Source organism: Pollachius pollachius (genome assembly GCF_949987615.1).
Source record: "Pollachius pollachius genome assembly, chromosome: 18".
Taxonomy (NCBI): Eukaryota; Metazoa; Chordata; class Actinopteri; order Gadiformes; family Gadidae; genus Pollachius; species Pollachius pollachius.
The window spans coordinates 12416475-12436327 of record NC_136951.1 but is presented as its reverse complement, the minus strand read 5'-3'; the positions used below and the strand labels follow the sequence as shown (position 1 = coordinate 12436327).

Genomic DNA, 19853 nt, shown 5'->3' with positions numbered 1-19853 from the left:
ATATGAATGTTTTGGTCAAACATCTACATTTCATTTGTTTTTTTGGGTGGTGTGCTACTCAATATGTAAGAAAGGGTCAGGGGACCTCATACAATCACACGCAAGTTGTGAACACAGAACCGTACTCTCTTGCGAGAGTATACTCTCGCAAGATATAATGCCCAGTTCGGAGGATGAGTCACATCTGGAAACAAGGCCAGATTATTGCAGAGAGGGTGGGAGAGGGGGGAGGTGGAGACGTGGAGGGAGAGAGAAGGAGAGGTGGAGAGAGAGAGAAGGAGAGAGAACAGAAAAAGGCAGACTCATTGTTTTATGTTTTATGGGGTTTTTACTTAACCGAATGGGGTTAGAACAGTTATTGAAATGAGGCGAATTGGCTGGCACGTTTCTCAGCGGTAAGTTGTTTTTTAATTAAAATGCTTGACATTGTGAATTGTTTTAATCAGACATCATGGGAGTATATAGTTGATTATTTTTAAGTGAATTGTTCTTATTAATGATCTAGTTGATAGACATGGCCGATTTAGTAGGCAATTATTTCAGCAATTTGGCTATAAAATAACTATCAAAGCATGACCATATTTGGGTTTGATTGGTGAAGTAGACTGTTGTCAGTAGGCCTAGTTAGCTGAAATGCGTAAGCTTACTTTAGGCCAGCACAATGTTTGCATATCTAAATTTTGATGTTGAAAGTGAACACTCCAAATGTTGTTATTTTCTGAGTAAAATATGTAGAATGCAATCAATGATTGCATTCTACATAATGAACAGAAATGTAAAGCGGGCCTATATCTAACATTTCACAAATGTTATTTGTAATGTGCACATCTCTTTGGGGAAAAGGACGTCGTGTGTCGTTGTACCGTGTTGTGGAAAAATGCCAAACAAATAAACCCTCTTGCTCACTCATGTTGAATTGCCCAATTCTTGGGTATGTGTGACTGACGTTGCTTCACCAATGCTGTGTTTAAAAGCAGGACAATGTTTTTTTGGAATCCAAGTAATCAATCCTTAGATAAGACGCAGCTCAAAAAGCTGTTAAGAACAGCTTTTTGGAAGCAGATCGTGTGAGAAATCGACAAAAGTATGTTTGCAGATTCACAAAGTGGGACAAGTCGCGCTAACAAAAAGCATTGAGAACTGGCGCAAAGCTGTGTTTCATTGATTTTTCATGATGGTTTTTGTGTTTCCTTTTCATTGTCAGATTTTCAACTGATTTTCTTTTGTGCCAGAGCAGAATCAATCAGCTGCTAAAGCAAATTATAATGATTATTTAACATTTTACATATACATAGTTCAATTAAATGTAATTCAGTTTCAAGGTTCCCAAGTTTATGGGTATGCATGGCAGCCTGCTAGCCCTATTAAACACATTCCCAATGTCCATAGGCTACATATGCTATAGGGGACCAGAGTGGAAAGGAAACGCCCCAAAGAAGGCGTTGGTAAGACTTAAACACCAACATTAAACCACCGTCCAGAAAAAATTAGAATCACGTTTTTTAGGGTAGATTGTCTTGAGGTAGACACTGAACAAGACTCAGCAATCCCAACCACATGGGCAGTAATCAGCTGCCTGGCGCTGGTGGCCGTGAATGATGAGTTTATCCACTCACGTCGCTGGTCTTGTTTTATAATTCCTCTCCATTGCTGTTTCCAACCTCCTCATTTTACAGTCCATGTTTTACTTCTCTTCTTAATTGTCAACAGAATTACTAACTGTATTGGTATGGAATTTGGCCAGAACACTACAGCTGTTTTCTTTGCCTAACATCTGTTTTGAGTATAGCCGTATCCTTGGATACACATCACATAAGCAATGCCTAAGGACAGTCAATTTATAATTGACTGCTTACTGATATTTTTGGCCTTGTTTCTTAGTTCGATTTGTACTTGCTTTCTTGCTTGCTTTCTTTCTTATCTACACTATTTCTATCTTGTTTTCTCTCCAACTCTGTGTTCAGATGGTGCCGGTAGACAACATGAAATATGCCTCTTCTGAGAAAAGGTGAGCAAAAACGAAATACTTCAACCTCTGCCCATGTGGCATGGGACTACATATTGTATTGATATATTGGAATTATCTTCAAAGCAAGTAGGTGGCTGTGGTTCAAACCCACAAAGCCTCAAGGACAACATGAAGCGGAAATTTACTTTTTACCTTGCCAGCGTATTTCCTCTCAAACAGACACTCACATTCCCACCCCAAATATTATTGACAGCAATGACCTAGACATTCTCTGGTCCCGGTTTTGAAAAACCCAGCCTGCAGTTCTCACATCGTTCCTGCTTTTTCTGGGAAACCTATCATATTACGGTTGTAAATAGTTGTTGTTGAGGACGTCTGGAGGAGCCATCATGGTAAAGAACCCTAAACACCTCATGTGGGAGTGTTCCACCAAAGCTTGGAAAACATCCAATGCCTCCCTCGCTCCACATGTGCATGTGTGCCTTCACGTGCACCGATTCGGGTGCACAAGGGAAACAGGACATGTGTTTCAGATGATGCTTCAGCCTCGTGTGTGTGTTGGTTTTATGCATGTATTCGTATGCTTCTCAGGTAGTGCAGATGTGCATGCATAAGCAGACAACATGTGGATGCATGTGTGCATATTGTTTATAATTGTTTCCTTATGTGTTTTTGCATGATATGGTGTTTTTGTGTGTACTTTTACCAAGTGTTTGTGTGTATGTGGACTGCAGGTGTGTGCGCTTATGTGTGTGTGTCTGTCTGTGTATGTGCTGTCAACAACTGTTGCTGACCTATTTCCGGGTACTCCACCAGAAAGGGGAGCAGTTAGTTAGTTTCATCAAGGTTGTAGGACGGATTAGAGAGGGAATTCATGTCTCTTAGTCGTGACATCATAGGCAACTGGCAAAAACAAAATCGCAGCATTGCATCTAAACAGTGACTGATGGAAAAGATTATGCAACATGTGTATCTTTTTGTATCAGTCCCCAGACATTGAGGAGACCTGTGTGATCTTTGTTCTTAAAGCAACAATTCAATGTTTTTTACAGAGCGTACTGATGACTCATGCAACGTGATGGGTATATACCTATACATAAACCAAAACAATATCTTTCTAAAAGGCCTTTTTTTATTTGCTAGCTTATGGCACTTGATTTATTAAGTTTAATTTTTCTTTCTTTATTTCTTGTTTTAATTGTATTTTGTTCTTAATTTGTCCTATTTCTCTCTCCTTTTTCTGTATTTCTTTCCTGTATTTGATATGCATTTCTAAATTTTTCCTGAAAAATCGGACCAGCACAAAATAACCTGGTTGGTTTTTCTAAGGTGCTATATAAATAAATGTTCCTTTATGTTCAACCCATGCTCTTGTGATCGCTATAATGGTTTGAGGTTGTCTTTTCTCTGTTTCCTTTAGTGAACCGCGCTCTCCTTACGCTTCTGGTGGTCATGGTGTGTGTCCTGCTCCACAGCAAGCTGTTCAGGGCTCCACCACCGCACCCACAGACAGGTAAACCCCCACCCGGGGAAAGGTTCTGATAGGCCTGAACCCCCACTCAATAAGCCCTGAGCTATCCTAGCCTTGGGCTAATTACTGATCCGTGTGAAAGCCCCTAAATAGTCTAAAAATAGTGTCCCCTGTTTCAGAATTAAGCCCTGGAGGGATGTGATAAAAACAATGTCAACAATATTATGGTTCTTCACTTCCTTTTTAAGTGTATAATGTATTCATTGTGTAATTCTCTTGCAGAACATAAGGACAACAGCAAAAATGATATTCCTGTGGTAATATGTGCGTCCGAAAATCGAATGGGCGCAGCCATGGCGACCATCAACAGTGTCCATAGCAACACAGATGCCAGTCTGATCTTCTTCATCGTCACTCTTGAAGGAGCAATCCAACTGACACGGTTTGTCCTCCTGTTCAACATATATGTTGCTTTTCTCCTATCTAATAGTGGTGTTTAATTCATTCATTGATCAGGGCTTGGTTTGTATCGTGATCTATTGATCAATCGAAATGTTTTTTTAAAGCCTGATTAATATGTGTACATAAACTAGCAAAAGAAGATACGTTAAAAGCTAAGGTATATGTATATGAAATTGTGTTATTATTTTCACAAAGAACTATTCCTTTATTCTATTGTGTCACAGTCCCAGTTGTGGTTGTAAGTTCCAAGTACAACCAAAATCTTTCTTTACCCTGCGTGTGTAACTTGAGAGTGAGCAAGCTTGCCCTCATTCTGGTAAAATGTGTGTTGTGTTGCTTCCTCCCAAACCCACCAAACTCTGGGCCAGAACCCGAGTCCTTTTTCCTGCCCCCCCAGGCCAGCGGTTCAGCCAGCATGACTTTTGGAAAAGGCTGCAATTCCTATAGTCAAGCGGGCGTGTTTTTCTTTTTTTTTCTTCTTCATAAGTGCCACTTTAGTAAATGACAGACCTGTTTAAATTATACTGCTCCTTTCATTTCTCACAGGCAGTATATAGAGCGCAGCGCGTTAAAGGGGATTAAGTACAAGATCCTGGAGTTCAACCCCAAGGTTCTGAGCGGGAAGGTGAAGCCGGACTCATCGCGACCAGACCTCCTGCACCCGGTGAGCCCTGAATCTTATTTATCGGTATTTTCTATCTTTATTTGTATATGTTATCTTTTTGTTATACATTGATTTTTTTTACCTTTCTTATATATTTTAAATGTGTTGTTGTGAATCGCACCGTCTGGATGGCATTTCAATTTTGTAGTACCACGTGCAATGACAATAAAGAGATTCTGATTCTGATTCTGAAACACTGCGGCTTGGCTCTGTTCACCACATGATAGACACAACTTTGCGTCGACATAATGGGAAGATAATTCTACATGGGGCCTTCTTCACTTAATGACTGAAAGCCCTGCAGTCAGCCCATTATAATTGTCTGCTTACTTTGCAGCTTAATTTTGTACGCTTTTATCTACCCCTGCTGGACATTAACTACAACAAACTGATATACCTAGACGATGATGTCATTGTGCAAGGTAAGTCATTTGTGTGTGTGTCTGTGCGTGAACGTGTAAGTGATTACTTGCATGTGTGTGTGTGTGTGTGTGTGTGTGTGCGTGTTCAATCGAATGGCTGATTGTTTGTCTATCCCCTTCGATAGCTCAGTTGGTAGAGCGGAGGACTGTAGAGATAAGACTGAAATCCTTAGGTCGCTGGTTCAACTCCGGCTCGAAGGACATTTTGGCTGCTGTAGTGTTTTCCTTAATATTTAATTGTATTCCCTATTCGGATCCTATCTTGACTCTTGATATCTTACATAATGAATGATAACGTCTATAGTATTTCATACACTCTTTTTGGATATTTTTCACACTCTTAGTTGGCTGTATCATCATCAAACATTTACACAAAAGAGTCCTATAGAATTCTATGTCATTTCTAAACGTTATAAAGTTTTTATGATTTGAGATAACACAGTGATGTAAGTAAGGGATAACAACAGAAGCTCCTCTCGTCAGGCGACATCAAGGATCTGTTCAGCATCCGACTGCAGCCGGGCCACGCTGCTGCCTTCGCCAGTGACTGTGACCTGCCCCCCACCCACGAGATGGTGCGCAGTGTGGGTATGCAGGTGGGTGCTGGTCGTCCCCTGCTTGTTTGCGGTGGAACCACAGCCCAACCCCAGGCGTGGATTGGTTTGCATTAAGTGATTGTCACTCTAGGTCAAACACATGCTATTGCATCAGTCACCTCTTATGAGGGTGGATGTCGTTACTGCTGATTCAGCACTGATTCGGCACACCTTTCCTCTGCTTAGTGAAACTGAATTGGAGGAGTGATTACAGGGAAGCCGGCAGCCTTGCAGCCCCAGAATGATCGATAGCTGAAAACAAATGAAGGGCGAGGTCAGCGGGTTAATGTTTAACCATAGCTAGACGAACTGCAGCAACAGCACCCCCTATAGTGAAACCCTGGGTATTGCCTCTTTTTGACTGGATTAAAACGAGTTAAAGTGCGAGTGCGGTCTCCCTTTGATTTCATTTAGTGTCTTGAATGATTTATAATAGAGACACAACACAGTTTTCTCATGTTCTGATTATTTTCCCCCTCCCCCTACTCTGAGCATTTTTTACAACTGCTATATAGACTGATAGACAGGTAACAGCTGTGAAATGAGAAAAATAAAACTATATTTGTGCTTCAAATGTATCTCCTAGACGACCTACATGGGTTTCCTGGACTACAGAAAGAAGGAAGTGAGAGACCTAGGCATCAACCCCAGAGATTGCACCTTCAACCCTGGGGTCTTTGTGGCAGATATGCAGGAGTGGAAGAAACAGAAGGTCACCAAACAGCTGGAGAAATGGATGGAGGAGAACGTCAAGTGAGTATTTCCATGTACTCAAGCAGAGACAATTTTGTTTTGCACTAGCCAAACTAAACTTTGGACTCTTATAAAGACAATGCACATGGAATCTTATTTAAAAAGTTTTCCAAAAAGCATCCCATTAGTTGTTGTTTTTATATCCGCACTTGATCAAAATAAATGAAACATGCAAAGACGTCTGAGAATCACACGTCCATGGGTTTTACTAACCAACCTCACCTTGAGATGACTGGTGAGTCGATACCTATCTCATCTATCCGGGTCTCTCTCTTCCCTTCCAAAAAGCACCCTATTATTTGTAGGAGAATCATATAATCATATAGTTTTAACGGAGCAAAACACACTGATGACATTGGACCTGACACGGCCGTTTTATTTGGGGCATAAAGTTTTGGTTGAATAAGTCCCCCGCCTTCTCCCCAACTAGGCAGAACCTCTACAGCAGCTCCATCGCTGGGGGCGTGGCCACCCCCCCCATGCTGATCGTCTTCCACAACAAGTACACCACCATCGACCCGTCCTGGAACGTCCGGCATCTAGGTGAGAGGGTTGTCATGCCAACGACAGGCGGTTGACGCATTTAAGACAACTTATGACTTCAAGGCTTTTAGGGTGAATCTTACTTCTGTAATAAATAAGATATAATTATTTTTTATGTAATTATTACAGCTGTTTTTACTACTGTTTTTAATGTAATTAATGTCATTTTTACTGTTTGTTGTCAAATATGTTGTATGTCGGCTTGGAGAAAGGCGTCTGCCAAATGAAAATGAAAGTAAAAAAAAGTAATATGACTTGATTTTCAAGAAGAACCAGCAACCGTGTTCAGATTTAGAACATAGATAACCCGTGGCCCATTGCAGGCTTTATATGACAGGAAGGGAAACGTTAGACCATGTTATATGTATGTGTTTCAGGCCCTCACTTTGAAAAGCACTTTATCAATAGTGAATGATTTCAAGCGTTGCTTTGAAGTAGAATCACCCTTTTTGTTGCCCAACTAGGATGGAGCCCTAGCTCAAGCTACCCCAGCTATGTCCTCGACAAAGCCAACCTGCTGCACTGGAACGGCCTCTACAAACCGTGGAAATACCCCAGTGTCCACCTCGAAGTGTGGGAGAAGTGGTTTATCCCCGATCCTACGGGAAACTTCTTCTTGCTGCGACCCGAGAGCGACAGCTGAAGACTGAAGGCGGAGTTACCCATTTTGATCCAAATGTGGGTGTTGGAATGCTGTAATCACTAGTGAGCAATGAAAAGGCTGACCAGTGGGAAACAAAAAAGCATCAGTCAGGAAACTTTGCACCATGCAAACTTGAGGGTATATACAAACTATTAAGAAATAAGTGTCTTGTTCAGAGTGTAAGCAAGACAGTAATATAAATACATTTCCAAAGAACGTAGGAAATCGTTGAAAACACTCGATCGATATTTCAGCAAGATTCAATGAATCCTCACATCTGGAAAATTGATGACAGAAGCTGAATCAAGTTATCAATTTGGATTCATGTGAAAATTAAATACTGTTGGTGGTTGCTATTTGTTAGATATTTTAACTATTTCAAACAACAAGGTCACTTTCCCTTAATCACTCTGATATTGATACATGCTGATGTCTTGGCAAATAAGCGCATATGTTCTTAGGAAGGTAATTCAAGTAAGAAAGAACCCACACAAGACCAAGATGATTCCTTACAAACACATTTAATAGCTCTCATGAAAGGAAGCGCAACACTCCATAACTGCTCAGTTAAATATTAACAAATTTACAGTCATGTTGAATGCAAAAAGAAACAGAACACAGATGATCCCTACTAAAGAAGTGTCTTTATATATTAATCCCTGAAATAGCCCCCCCCCCCCCCCCCCCCCGATCCCTGATCCCCCACACCCTGACCAGGTCAGTCCGGCTCCTCTCACAGCTCTATCTTCGTACTCTGGGAACAGAAACAAACAAAGAGTTTTTACATATACCCCCAAAGGAAACGGTAACACCACTGGTCAAGGTTGTGGAGATCTAACAGTGTACTGCTTGAAAAAAATAAATACCTGATCCACTGCTTCCTCTTCATCTTTAATTACCTCCACGTCCTCCTCCGCAACCTCCTCTTCCTCAGCCTGCTCCTCTTCAGGCTCCTCCTCCACCTCCTCTTCAACCTGGCAACAGAAAAACAATCATTTATACATCATTTTTTTTTAATTTTATGAGGCTGGGAGTCTCACAGATTGGTAAATGGTTAAAAATGTTGAGGTATGAGGTTAGAGATGGTTGAGTTTAGGAAAGGGTTCCCTGTGACTATAATCATGGTATAAAGCCATAAGGGAAAACACTGCAGAAAAGGCCCACATAGTCCTGGGCTATGGCTGGGTCAATGACACTTCATCAGTACACAGTATACACATTTGACCTGTGTACCTTTTCGTCCACGTCCACATTCATGCTGAGACGCAGCATGCGCTCGATCCTGTCCCCGTAGGCCTTGGTGTCGGCCAGCTGGAAGCCCGAGCGCAGCGTGGCTGTCTCGAACAGCACCACCGCCAAGTCGGAGGACGTCTGGTCCTCTGGGTCGCTCTGGGCGAAGCACAGGTCAAGAGGTCAATAGGTCAATGAAGCAAGATGGCGTTCGTGTTAAGGTGGTACAGTTGTAGTGATGGAACTCTTGTGGGATCCAAATCATAAAAAAAAGAAGCTTAATAATTATGTTATTAAAAAAAAATGAATGTATTGACAACCTCAGAGAAATATGAAAGAATTGGTATGAATTATACTGTTTGTGAATTACTATGGAGGAATTTAACTTACCGATACTCTCTTGAGCATTTCCTTGATGAGAGGGTGTTTGGGGTTGATTTCTAGAGTCTTCTTCTGGTTTGCATAGTAGCTGAAAAGATGAGAAGAAAGTGGTGTCAGATATCCACGCATTGACAGACGATTAGATCGGTTTCTTTTCAACCGACTTGATGCCTTTTCAATATCTACAATATATTTGTTTTATTTAATTTGGTAAACTACAGTGCAATACATCCTTTTTCATTGTTATATTTGTATAGTTTAAGACTCATTCAGGCTCGGCTTGTATGGCAATATACCATCACGATGATCATGACAATAGCAAGGTCTCTCCCCCCTCAAAAAATCAACCCGTTATTTATTGACGACATGCTCTCCTGACATTTCTAATAAATAAATAAGAAACTAAATTAAGAAATAATTTAGCCTTAGTTCGGCTCATTTCCCAGGAGTGGGTGCTCACTTGGTGGAGATGTCTTTGCCCGTCTGGTAGGCCTGGGCCTTCATGATGCGCTCCATGTTTCCTGACCAGCCGTACTGACTGGCTACCAGGGCACAGGGAGACCGGGTCAGTCGCTGGGACAGCACCGCCTTCTCAATCTGTAGGGGGAAACACATTCCCACAAGAAAATCAAAACAAAGAAAAGTCAGCTTTTGTCTCATAAATGGGGAACATCCAATTTCTGTGCAACACAATGGAAAACACATTTAGATTTTAGACTTGGTCATTATTGTAATAATGGCATCAATTTTGCTGGAGGTTGGATGAGATTTTGCAAGAAAATAGAGACACAGTTCAAAAATAATAGAATAATGAATCAATAATCTGGTCATTCAAATCTCGATTGTTATGGGCCTCATTCACCTAGCGGCCCTTGTGGCTCTAAAGTTAAACGCTGAGTGGGGGAGCGGCAAAATGGCCACTACGTGAATAAGGCCCATGAAGACCAGAGATATAATCTCACCATGTCCTTCAGAGCCTTCTCCTTCATCCAGGTGGTGAGCGGCTCGTACTCCTTCTCCAGCGTCTCCCGCGTCTCCTTGGCCTTCTCGCTCTCGTCGAACTTCACGCCCTCCTTGGCCACGTTCTGGAAGCGTTTGCCGTCGAACTCGGGCAGAGCCTGGACGCAGTACTCGTCCACGGGCTCCGTCAGGTACACCACCTCGTAGCCCTTCTTCAGCAGCCGCTCCACGAACGGAGACGCCTCCGCCTGGACACCGCGAACAAGAACAGTTTAAGAGAGGTGCTGTCGGTGAGGTTTCATTTAAGAACGGCGATTTGAGGGTCTGTTGTTAGAAAGATCGGCCACAGCCATCTGTCAGCTGTTAGGGAGTTAAGGTTTGTTCTGTGAAGAGTCACAGGAACTAACTTGTATTGTTCTCACAGATGCTCTAAATAAAGTTACATAGAGAATTGTTTAAAGAAAGATTTCAGAGATTATTTCCCAAAACCCTGGGAGAACATGAACATGAAAAGACAAACTTGGGTCTCCATAGTTCAAATTACCCTTTCAATCTATTTATTATAGTTAAAGAATGCACAACACAAATTACCTATAATTAATCCCTACAAACTGAAGTTGATCACATTCAGAAAGCTGTGTGGCATCGGAAGTCCTCTCTGCGATCGTTAACTACCTACGCTAACCACCTCGCTAACTACCACGATACGGCAGTTATCTCACCTCCTTCTTGCTGGTGCCGGACATGAAGTAGATCTTGTCCTGCTTCTCCTTCATGCGCTCAACGTACTCCTCCAGGCTGGTGAGGCCCTCGCTGTGGGAGCTCTGGAAGCGCAGCAGCTTGGCGAGCCGGGTGCGGTTGGAGTGGTCCTCGATCACGCCCAGCTTGATGTTGGTGCCGAACTCCTTCCAGAACTTTTCGTTGTACTGTTCCTCCGCAATCTTCTTGATCATGTCCAGCGTCTTGCGCACCAGCTTCTTGCGAATGACCTGGGAGTGGGCCGTAAGGGAACGTTTATTTGATAATGATTTCCCCATCTACACACTAAACAAAACAATATATCGGATGATTTCCGTTCCATTCCAATCCAAACATTCTGTGTTTCTCTATTTCACACAAAAAAGGGGAATAAGATCACGCATGATTATCAAAAGGCTTTCCTTTGCTTCATGTCATCACTCACTCAACCCCAAAACAAACGTTGAAGCTCGTAATGTGTGGTGAAAATCATAATTTCACGTTGTGGCAAAGACCTGCATAAAGGAAAAACTAAAAATAGAGGGAGCTGCTCACCTTCAGCAGCTTGTGTTGCTGGAGTGTTTCTCTCGACACGTTCAACGGAAGGTCGTCAGAGTCCACCTGATTGAGAGAAGGTTAAATAAATATTAGGTTACTCAAATAGGGGGGAACTAAATACTCAGATACGGCTTCTAAAAAGAAGCTATTTTTACATCAACGTTAAAAAAATAACCTAATTCTACTCACCACACCCCTAACGAAGTTCAGATACTTGGGCATCATGTCATGGAAGTCGTCTGTGATGAACACACGGCGGACAAACAGCTACAAAAAAAACAAAACACGACATCACTTAGGGAAGAGGAAACCCTGCAATGACTCATTGAACCGTCAAGAGCCCCACATAGTCGGACCTCGGCAGGAAGCTGACCAAGTTCCTGGCCAGCCCCAGTATAAACCCGCCCTCTATCGGGGGACACAGGCGAGAAGTCCGGGGCAGCGTACCTTGATGAAGTCGTTCTTCTTGGTGCCGTACTCGTCGAACAGGCCTCGCGGGGCGGTAGCCGGCACAAACAGGATGGACTTGAAGGTGACCTCGCCCTCCGCCGTGAAGTGGATGTGTCCCAGGGGCTCCTCCGTGTCCTGGCAACAGATTAGAGGGGAGGTTTAGGAACATGTGGTGTATTTTGAACACAAATCGACTGTAAGATAGGTGCATGCTAGGGGTCTAGGAAGAGGTGAGGGGGTCTTGAGAGGGGTGTGGGAGTCAAGGGGGAGATAAGGGGGTCTTTGGAGCGGTGAGGGGGATTAGAGAGCGGTGAGAGGTCTAGGGAGAGATGAGGAGGTATAAGGAGAGATGAGGGTCTAGGGAGAGGTGAGGTGGGCTCACCCTAGAGAAGGTCTTGTAGAAGGCCTTGTACTCATCCTCCTCCACCTCCTTGGCCGGTCTCTGCCAGATGGGCTTGATGTCGTTCATCAGCTCCCAGTCCCACACCGTCTTCTCCACCTGAAACCAAATAAACAAATTATAAAATAATTAAACACATTTTTTTATCTGGTCATTCTGTGGCCAAATTCCGTGTAATAGTTTGACCAACTGACCAACCGACTACCTGTATATAGACATATTTTCTGTAGTTATACCTGTTGTTATGCCAACCGTGTTTCCCTGTCTGGGATTGATGTATGCATTATCTTTAAAAAAATGTGCAAATAATTGTTTTACAAAAATGTCTGCCTACCTTCTTGGTCTTGGGCTTGTCTTTGTCCTCCTCCTCTTCCTCCACATCCACCTCATCCTCCTCCACATCTCCCTCCTTTGTCTTCTCGGCTTCGGCCTCCTCATCGATCGGCTCCTCAACCGTCTCGGTCTGAACAGGAACACGGAACAATTACACCCAACCGTCGACTTATGCTTGCCATCTTCTCATGGACACGAATATGAATACGGTGGCTCGTTGAAATACCGTGGGATGGGTTTGAATAAACATGTGTAAGAGGTAGACATGTAGACATTTTCCGCCTAGTGGCCATCTTGGTTAAACACTTGCTTTGAATAGCAGGTAGCAAGTACAGCTAACATGGCCACTAGGGGAATGAGGCCCATGGCTGAGGATGGGGCTGGCCTCACCTTGCTGCTCCACACGTAGATGGGGAAGTTGATGAACTGAGAGTACTTCCTCACAAGGTTCTTGATGGTCTCCAGCTCCAGGAAGTCTGACGCCTCCTCTTTCATCACCAGCCTGGGAGGAGCCCAAATAAAGTTAAGTGTTAGCAATTCTGTGCAATCATTCTGGTGGTTGATATCTGTATTCCCATTATTTCATACATGGTGCTAAAATGCTAGTAAGTGTCGCACCAACTAGTAAGCTGGTGCGACATTGTTAACAACCACACAAACGACTTCTGACTTCTGCACGTCACGATGATGTATGCCGACGATATGAAGGTTGGCGCCGGATTGTTGCCGTCATTCAAATTGGCCGTCGTGACAACTCACGTGATGGTGGTGCCCCGGCCCAGCGTGTCTCCGCGGGGGTCCTCCGCGATGGAGAACTCGTTGGAGTCCGACTCCCAGATGTGCTGCGTGCCGTTGTTGTTCTTGGACGTCACGATAACCTTGTCCGCCACCAGGAAGGCCGAGTAGAAGCCCACGCCGAACTGGCCAATCAGCTCGGAGGAGGACTGCTCCTCCCCCTGCGACTCGGTCATCTTGGTGAGGAACTCGCTGGTGCCTGACTTGGCGATGGTGCCCAGGTTCCTCACCAGGTCCTCCTTGGTCATGCCCACGCCCGTGTCGGTGATGTGGAGCAGGTTGTTGGCTTTGTCCGCCTGGGTGGGAGCACAGCGCAGACTTCTGTCAATTCTGTGAGAATGCATGCGACATGGCGGGGGCACGTTCAGCCCTGTGAGTGGGCTATCGATGGTTAAGTGAAAACTGTTGGGAAGGTAAAGTAAGGTAGGGAAGATGGAAGAAGAGTGACAATGTCCTATTTTGACACAATTTTGACACAAATTTCTAGGGTAGAGGTAAGATTGCGGTGATTGTTTTGGGAATGGAAAGGTTGATACTTGGAATCGTTGTTGGTGATACTGATTTCAGTCATTAGTCATCATGAGACCACACAGACAAAGGAGCGGTTGAAGTGACTGCAGCCTTCAGCCTCAAAGAATAACATCCATACTGTGATGCAGCTGGACTATTTGCAATGCAAATATAAAAAAATCGTCAAACACAAAAAACACACTCTCCCAGCTGATCTCACGACAGGCTAAAAGCCCCGTCTGTCTCCTCTGACACAGGTTCCAGTGACGCCATGTAAAGCAGGAGGTCGACAAATGAACACATGAATGATTCAATGGTTTAAAAGGGGTGACCCACCTTGATCTTTACAGTCAGCTCTTCCATGTCGCCTAACGCCGCGTCGTCCGTCAGTGACATCAGCCGGATCTTATCCAGGGCGTCCGAGGCATTCGAGATGAGTTCCCTCAGGAAAATCTAGAGTGCACAGCGCCACATATGTACATCCATTAAAAAACGAGCAGTGGTCGGCTTCACGCGCCAGAGCATTTCAACTGATGTTGCGACATAGTGGGTACACAGTTTGGGATTTTGCATTTTGGAACTAATGGTTGATTTGTTATCTTTACGCTCAGCTGAGATTTCATGTTGTCATGAACTAATGTAATGGACATTTTTTTGTGGTGCCCGTAACCGACTGAATCAAGTTATTAAAGGTTTATAATAACTGTTCATAATAACGCAAAAATAAGTATACTGTGTTTACAGAGCAAGCGGACAATACAAATGATGTTCTTCTATTCTAAAGAAGGAAAACTGAGTCCTTTAGAGCAAATCTATTTCAGCAGGAGTGTCGGTGTGTTGGAGAGTTGTGTGGAGGCCGCCCACCTCCTTGTTCTTGTACAGAGAGTTGATGATCAGCTTCATCATCCGGTTCACCTCCGCCTGGAAAGCGTGCTTCTCCGACTTCTCCCGGATCTCTTTGATCTGCGCAGCGTTCAGCCCGTCCAGCTGGATCGCCTCCTCCTCCCTTTCATTCAAAACATGTTTTTATTTAAACATTTTTAATCATTTTTCCAAAGTAAATTTTAATCTTTTTGCAACTACTTGACAGTAAGATTTTGATCAGCAAGCTAGTCACCTGTGAGTTTGTCAGATCAAATAAGACCCTGCATGTGTGAGAGCTTAAAGAGCGGACTTGCTTATCTTATATAAATTATTTGTATTGGTAATTGTTTTTGATAACGCAACATTCAACCTACTGATTATTCCTGCATCTTGAGCCACCAACGATTTTACATCTCAGTGGGGGATTTACAATACACTTACACTCAAATGGAGATAACTTTGCCAAGGTCAGGCCTAATCTACAAACAATTGCCAAGCACTTCAACAGGTATTTACACAAACCCATTGTGACCTATAGCTTCCATCAATGGAAGGATGGTGGTTTCATGTCATTCTGTTTTAACTCCTAAACAACTTTGGCTTTCCAGATACTACAATTCATTACATTTATAAACCTCTCTCTCTCTCTCTCTCTCTCTCTCTCTCTCTCTCTCTCTCTCTCTCTCTCTCTCTCTCTCTCTCTCTCTCTCTCTCTCTCTCTCTCTCTCTCTCTCTCTCTCTCTCTCTCTCTCTCTCTCTCACATGCATCCCGTTCAGTGTGTGTAGTGTTAAGTAAGTTTCCATGGCAGGGAGCACCGACCTGTGCACCACCTCATCGTCTGTCCTCGACGCGTCTCTGCTCTTCCCAAGGTCCTCGTCGACAGCCCCATCGATATCCAGATCATCCTCAGCCCTGACGGAGGCTTGGGAGAAGAAAACACAGGTCAGTCAACTCATCAATGATGATACAGCAGCGCTCTCTCTCTTTCTCTGTTGGTTTCGGTTGACAGGACATAGAAATGACGTACAGAAACAGTGGAGATTTTATAATTAATTAAAAAGATGCACTTATAACTCAGCCCTTAATGATACACTACACAGCCATAGGCATAATAACATACAGAACACTCCATCGATATTGCCATACTAGAAAAACGCTCTATATTTATCTGCGTAATGTACCCTCATGTTGTGTTATATGTTAATAACATCTCATTGACTGACAGCATCCCCGCCGGCCAATTATCCTTAGGATGTGGCTGGAAATACACCTGAATAAATAATCAATTTACTTACTGAACGCAAGAAGAGCAAAGATCAACCCTGCTATCCAAAACCGTCCCATTCCGGCGGCGATTTAAACTCAGTGTTCTCGTATTGTGGATAGATATAGAAACCGTCTGCGTGCCTTATAAAATGAGCGGCACAAACTTATCCACGGTCGCCTTTATCACACTTCATATTTGCCTACCTGGAGGCTGGTGTTCGCCCTGCTCGACCAATTACTTCTCACCACGCACAACATTGGACCAATGGTAGAGCACTTCGTCAGGGCGATCCTCCAATGGTGGCGTTACATGCCAGTTCAACACACCCAATTCGTGGCTAGACTCTATTGGCCGATAAACACGTTAAACACCAGTTAGCAAGTGCAACTTTTCCAATTTTTTCGTAATGACATTGTCAAAGGCGGGATATGACACGGATTTAGGACTAAGGACATTGACACAGACTCGTATACTGGCCTAACAACGTACCTCGGGCTATTGAAGATCCACTTAAATGCAAATATGTATTGCCTCTACGCTCTTCCTGAAGGCATACACACACGTGATTAGGCTTATTGAAATTGTATAGGGCCCACTTCTAGAATGATCCAATGAATAACAACCGAAAGTGTTATAAAGTGTGTGTGTGTGTGTGTGTGTGTGTGTGTGTGTGTGTGTGTGTGTGTCTTTCAGTTGCAAAAACACTTTTCTATAAGAAATATCCATCTCTTTTGATTTACAATAAAATCTATGACTTAAACATTAAATGAAGACTAGCATGATGTCATATTGCACTGAAGCTGTTCATTTTATTCTCAAGTCCCCCAACTTCTTGATGGTTAATATCCAATGGTTGGTTTATTATGACTGACAGGTGTGTATATTGATCACCAGGTTTCTCTTAGGTTCCATCCCATGGTTTACAGCCTACTGATAAACTGGCAACAACACTGGGCTGGAGATTTACAAGTGGACTTGGGAAGGTTGGACTGGCACATGGTGGTAGATGTTTTTCCAGCTTTACCCTTTTTTTAGTAGGTCACACCGATGTGGTTAATGTTTTTTTTTTCAGAGTTCAAAAGTATGCAACAAAATATGCATACACCTAAAAACCAATGTAGTTTCGAAATTGCCAACTGTCTATGGATTTGCCTAAAGATTGGTTTGGTGCCAGTTTCTATTATAGATGAGACTACTTTTGGAACATGTTTGGTCCCGTTATAATAAACTTATTGATAGTGAGGACTTATATGTATTTTACTGACTACATAAGGCTTTTGAATCTAATTCTATCACTTTTTTGTGAGCAGTAGTCACTGTGACATCTCTGGAGTCAATGTTTGTTTATAGAGGTCTAAATTGATCAGGCAAACGTCCCTGCAACGACACGGGATGCAACTGCTGACTCATCCTCTACATGTGGAAAATTCCAAAAAGGTTATGTTATAATATTTCACCAAGTTTATAAATGACGTTTCAGCCTTAAGAACATTTTAGAAAAACAAAACCATTATTTCAAATCTAAGATATTTTTTTTCTTTCTAAGGTTTAGACTAAGGATTGTTCTGAGCTAGGTCTTAGATCGATTCTACCGTGGAGAATACAATCCATTCGTCTCCATTAAGCTAATTGCTGCATTATACACATTTATTAACTGCGATGTGGTCGAAAGGAACAGCACGGTAAGGGGAACCACACAAAATGACAGGATCGCTGTCAGATGCCCGAAGACCACGCCCACCACGTGTTACACAGACTTACAAAAGGTGGGGATGGCCTTGCAAAGCCACATTCGCAAGGAGTCATTGGTTCCGCATGTCATCAGATCTAATAATCGCCACTGAGACCTCAGAAGCGGAAATACCAGAATCACAACAAGGCTGAAGACATTACGTACTCAGAGCTGCATGAACTGTAATGTCGAGGTAGGCCAGGGATCTTATCACAACATCGAGGCAGTTTCCTAACCATCATATCAGTATTTTACAGTGAGTATACGTTTATTTCACATAATGTGTGCCGTAAAAATTTTTCTGGGAGACTGCCTATTCTTTGTAAATATTAACTTTTCCATGGATATTTCAAAACAGAAACCTTACTGCTCTCTCGTGACGAAAACGAAAGTTAAGATGACAACCCACATAGGAATGATATGCCAATATTCGCACTCAAACTCGGTGATATTGTCGAATAAAGTAACACGAACTGAGCTTTTTTTTTAGGAATATTAACGAATATAATCACAAAACTGACTGGCTGGACATGATCGCCGCCAATGAGTCATTCTGTACTATTAACTCATGTCACCATAGACCTCTCTCTTTTTCTCTGTAGATGGCCACTGGTAGCCCTATAATAAACGGAGATGTCCCCCGTGGGCATTCGGGGACCTTGGAGGAAACCGTGCAACAGATCAACGTCCTGATCCAGGAGAACCGAGACCTGAAAGGTGAACAGAACTAGAAAAACGAGAAACACCCTCATGAAATAATCGCAGACTTCTAATCCTATTAATAGATTCACAGCGAGTTTGAGAAATTATGTTTGCGTTTTAGATGTGAGATAAGTAGCCACTGCACTCATCAAAACTTTGTTGGCTTTCATTTGCGTTTTTCTGGTCATTCTGTTGGTCACTGTGTACTGCTGTCCTCCTCTGAGTCTGCCGTAAAGCTTAAATTGAATTTTATTGGGATCTCTCAAATGTTCGAGGGCTTTGTGAGCGGCTTAATTCTGATGTACACAACACAACAACGAAAACCGAATCGTAAAAAACAAGGCACTCTTTCTCAATCTGTGCCCCGTCCTCCATCCAGACTCCCTGCAGAAGAGCAATCAGGCGATGAAGGAGCGCTTCGAGGGTCTGTCGGCTTGGCGGGAGAAACAGCAGGAGGAACGTGGCCTTCTGGAGAGCAGTCTGGAGAAGGCCACAAGCCGCCTGGAGGCAGTCACCGCTGAAAACCAGGAGCTGCGCACAAAGCTGGAGGAGCTGAGCGCAGGTGGCAAGGTGAGAGCCTTCATCGTCCTCCGCCTCTTCGTCCTCCCCCTCCTCTTCCTCATGCTCAAAGAAAGAGTCGTTTGCAGTCTCTACTCACGACCGGCAGCCAGAAAAGGCAGCAGTAGATGTTAATATCTGTTAAATGTTCAGGGGACTGATGCAGTCCTGATACAAAAGTGGATTCAGGATTAATAGTCGGCGTTATGAGAATTGCCATATACTTTGCAGGCTTCTTATGCAGTAGGCTTGTATAAGAAAAGTTACACTTTATTGACTTCATTAAATATGGATGAAGTATTTAACAATGTGATCAGTGATGTGAAAACTTAACTGTATGGTTCCTTGCGCTCCGCTGGGTGGCTGTTGCTAGGCAAAATCAGCGGGAGAGATGGACGCCTTGTGCGCGCAGGTGGCTCGCCTGCAGGCGGAGAAGAATGACCTGTTGGCCATTAACTCTGAACTCCAAGTCAACGAGGGGCGAAGGTCGGATGATGACTCCTTCATCGAGATCATCACCTTCATGGTGAGGAGGATATAGTAATCCTGATTAAAAACCGAATGCATTCGTTTGGCATCTTTTGGGGCATTCCAATGGCGGGTGCAGTTCGGTTCGGTATGAATAGATGCGGCACGGATTGTGTTTCCACTTATCCAGAATTATCCGTGATAAGCCGTACTTATCTCTCAGTACTCCTCCGTTGGGGTACCAAGGTGTCTGAAAGGGTGCCAACAAGTTCGAGCTACTCACGTCTTCCGTTGATTGGTCGACAGAATTGTCACTTCCGTGCCACGGGGGGATAATAGCAAACAAACACAGTACCGTAAGGTATTTCTGGAAAACGCGAAAG

The 19853-nt window shown here is 43.3% G+C and overlaps 3 protein-coding genes across 4 annotated transcripts in view; 2 read left to right on the top strand and 1 right to left on the bottom strand.

Moving 5' to 3' along the window:
- Window positions 1-258: 258 nt before the first annotated feature.
- On the top strand, window positions 259-8130 carry glt8d2 (glycosyltransferase 8 domain containing 2). Its single transcript, XM_079755462.1, has 10 exons — window positions 259-395; window positions 1965-2008; window positions 3390-3482; window positions 3723-3882; window positions 4449-4566; window positions 4904-4988; window positions 5472-5584; window positions 6171-6337; window positions 6768-6880; window positions 7345-8130. The coding sequence occupies exons 2-10, from the start codon at window positions 1990-1992 to the stop codon at window positions 7521-7523; spliced, it is 1047 nt and encodes a 348-aa protein (XP_079611588.1). The 5' UTR covers window positions 259-395; window positions 1965-1989; the 3' UTR covers window positions 7524-8130.
- Window positions 8131-8215: 85 nt separating this feature from the next.
- Window positions 8216-16190, bottom strand: LOC307089776 (endoplasmin-like). The gene is made up of 18 exons (XM_079756199.1): window positions 16039-16190; window positions 15563-15665; window positions 14743-14884; window positions 14215-14331; window positions 13333-13664; window positions 12964-13075; window positions 12575-12703; window positions 12223-12339; window positions 11838-11975; window positions 11580-11657; window positions 11388-11453; window positions 10817-11083; window positions 10097-10342; window positions 9595-9731; window positions 9144-9222; window positions 8757-8912; window positions 8390-8497; window positions 8216-8277 (listed from the first exon to the last, which is right to left on the bottom strand). The coding sequence occupies exons 1-18, from the start codon at window positions 16085-16087 to the stop codon at window positions 8257-8259; spliced, it is 2397 nt and encodes a 798-aa protein (XP_079612325.1). The 5' UTR covers window positions 16088-16190; the 3' UTR covers window positions 8216-8256.
- Window positions 16191-17892: 1702 nt separating this feature from the next.
- The window catches only part of optn (optineurin), a 7522-nt gene continuing 5561 nt past the window's right edge, over window positions 17893-19853 (top strand). Inside the window, exons 1-4 of one of the 2 annotated variants that reach the window (XM_079755397.1) lie at window positions 17893-17998; window positions 18345-18459; window positions 18824-19014; window positions 19376-19528. In XM_079755397.1, the coding sequence (XP_079611523.1) occupies window positions 18345-18459; window positions 18824-19014; window positions 19376-19528 (459 nt within the window). In that variant the 5' untranslated portion in view covers window positions 17893-17998. Of the gene's footprint in view, window positions 17999-18322; window positions 18460-18823; window positions 19015-19375; window positions 19529-19853 lie in introns of both variants that reach the window. The other variant, XM_079755398.1, reaches the window with a different exon arrangement.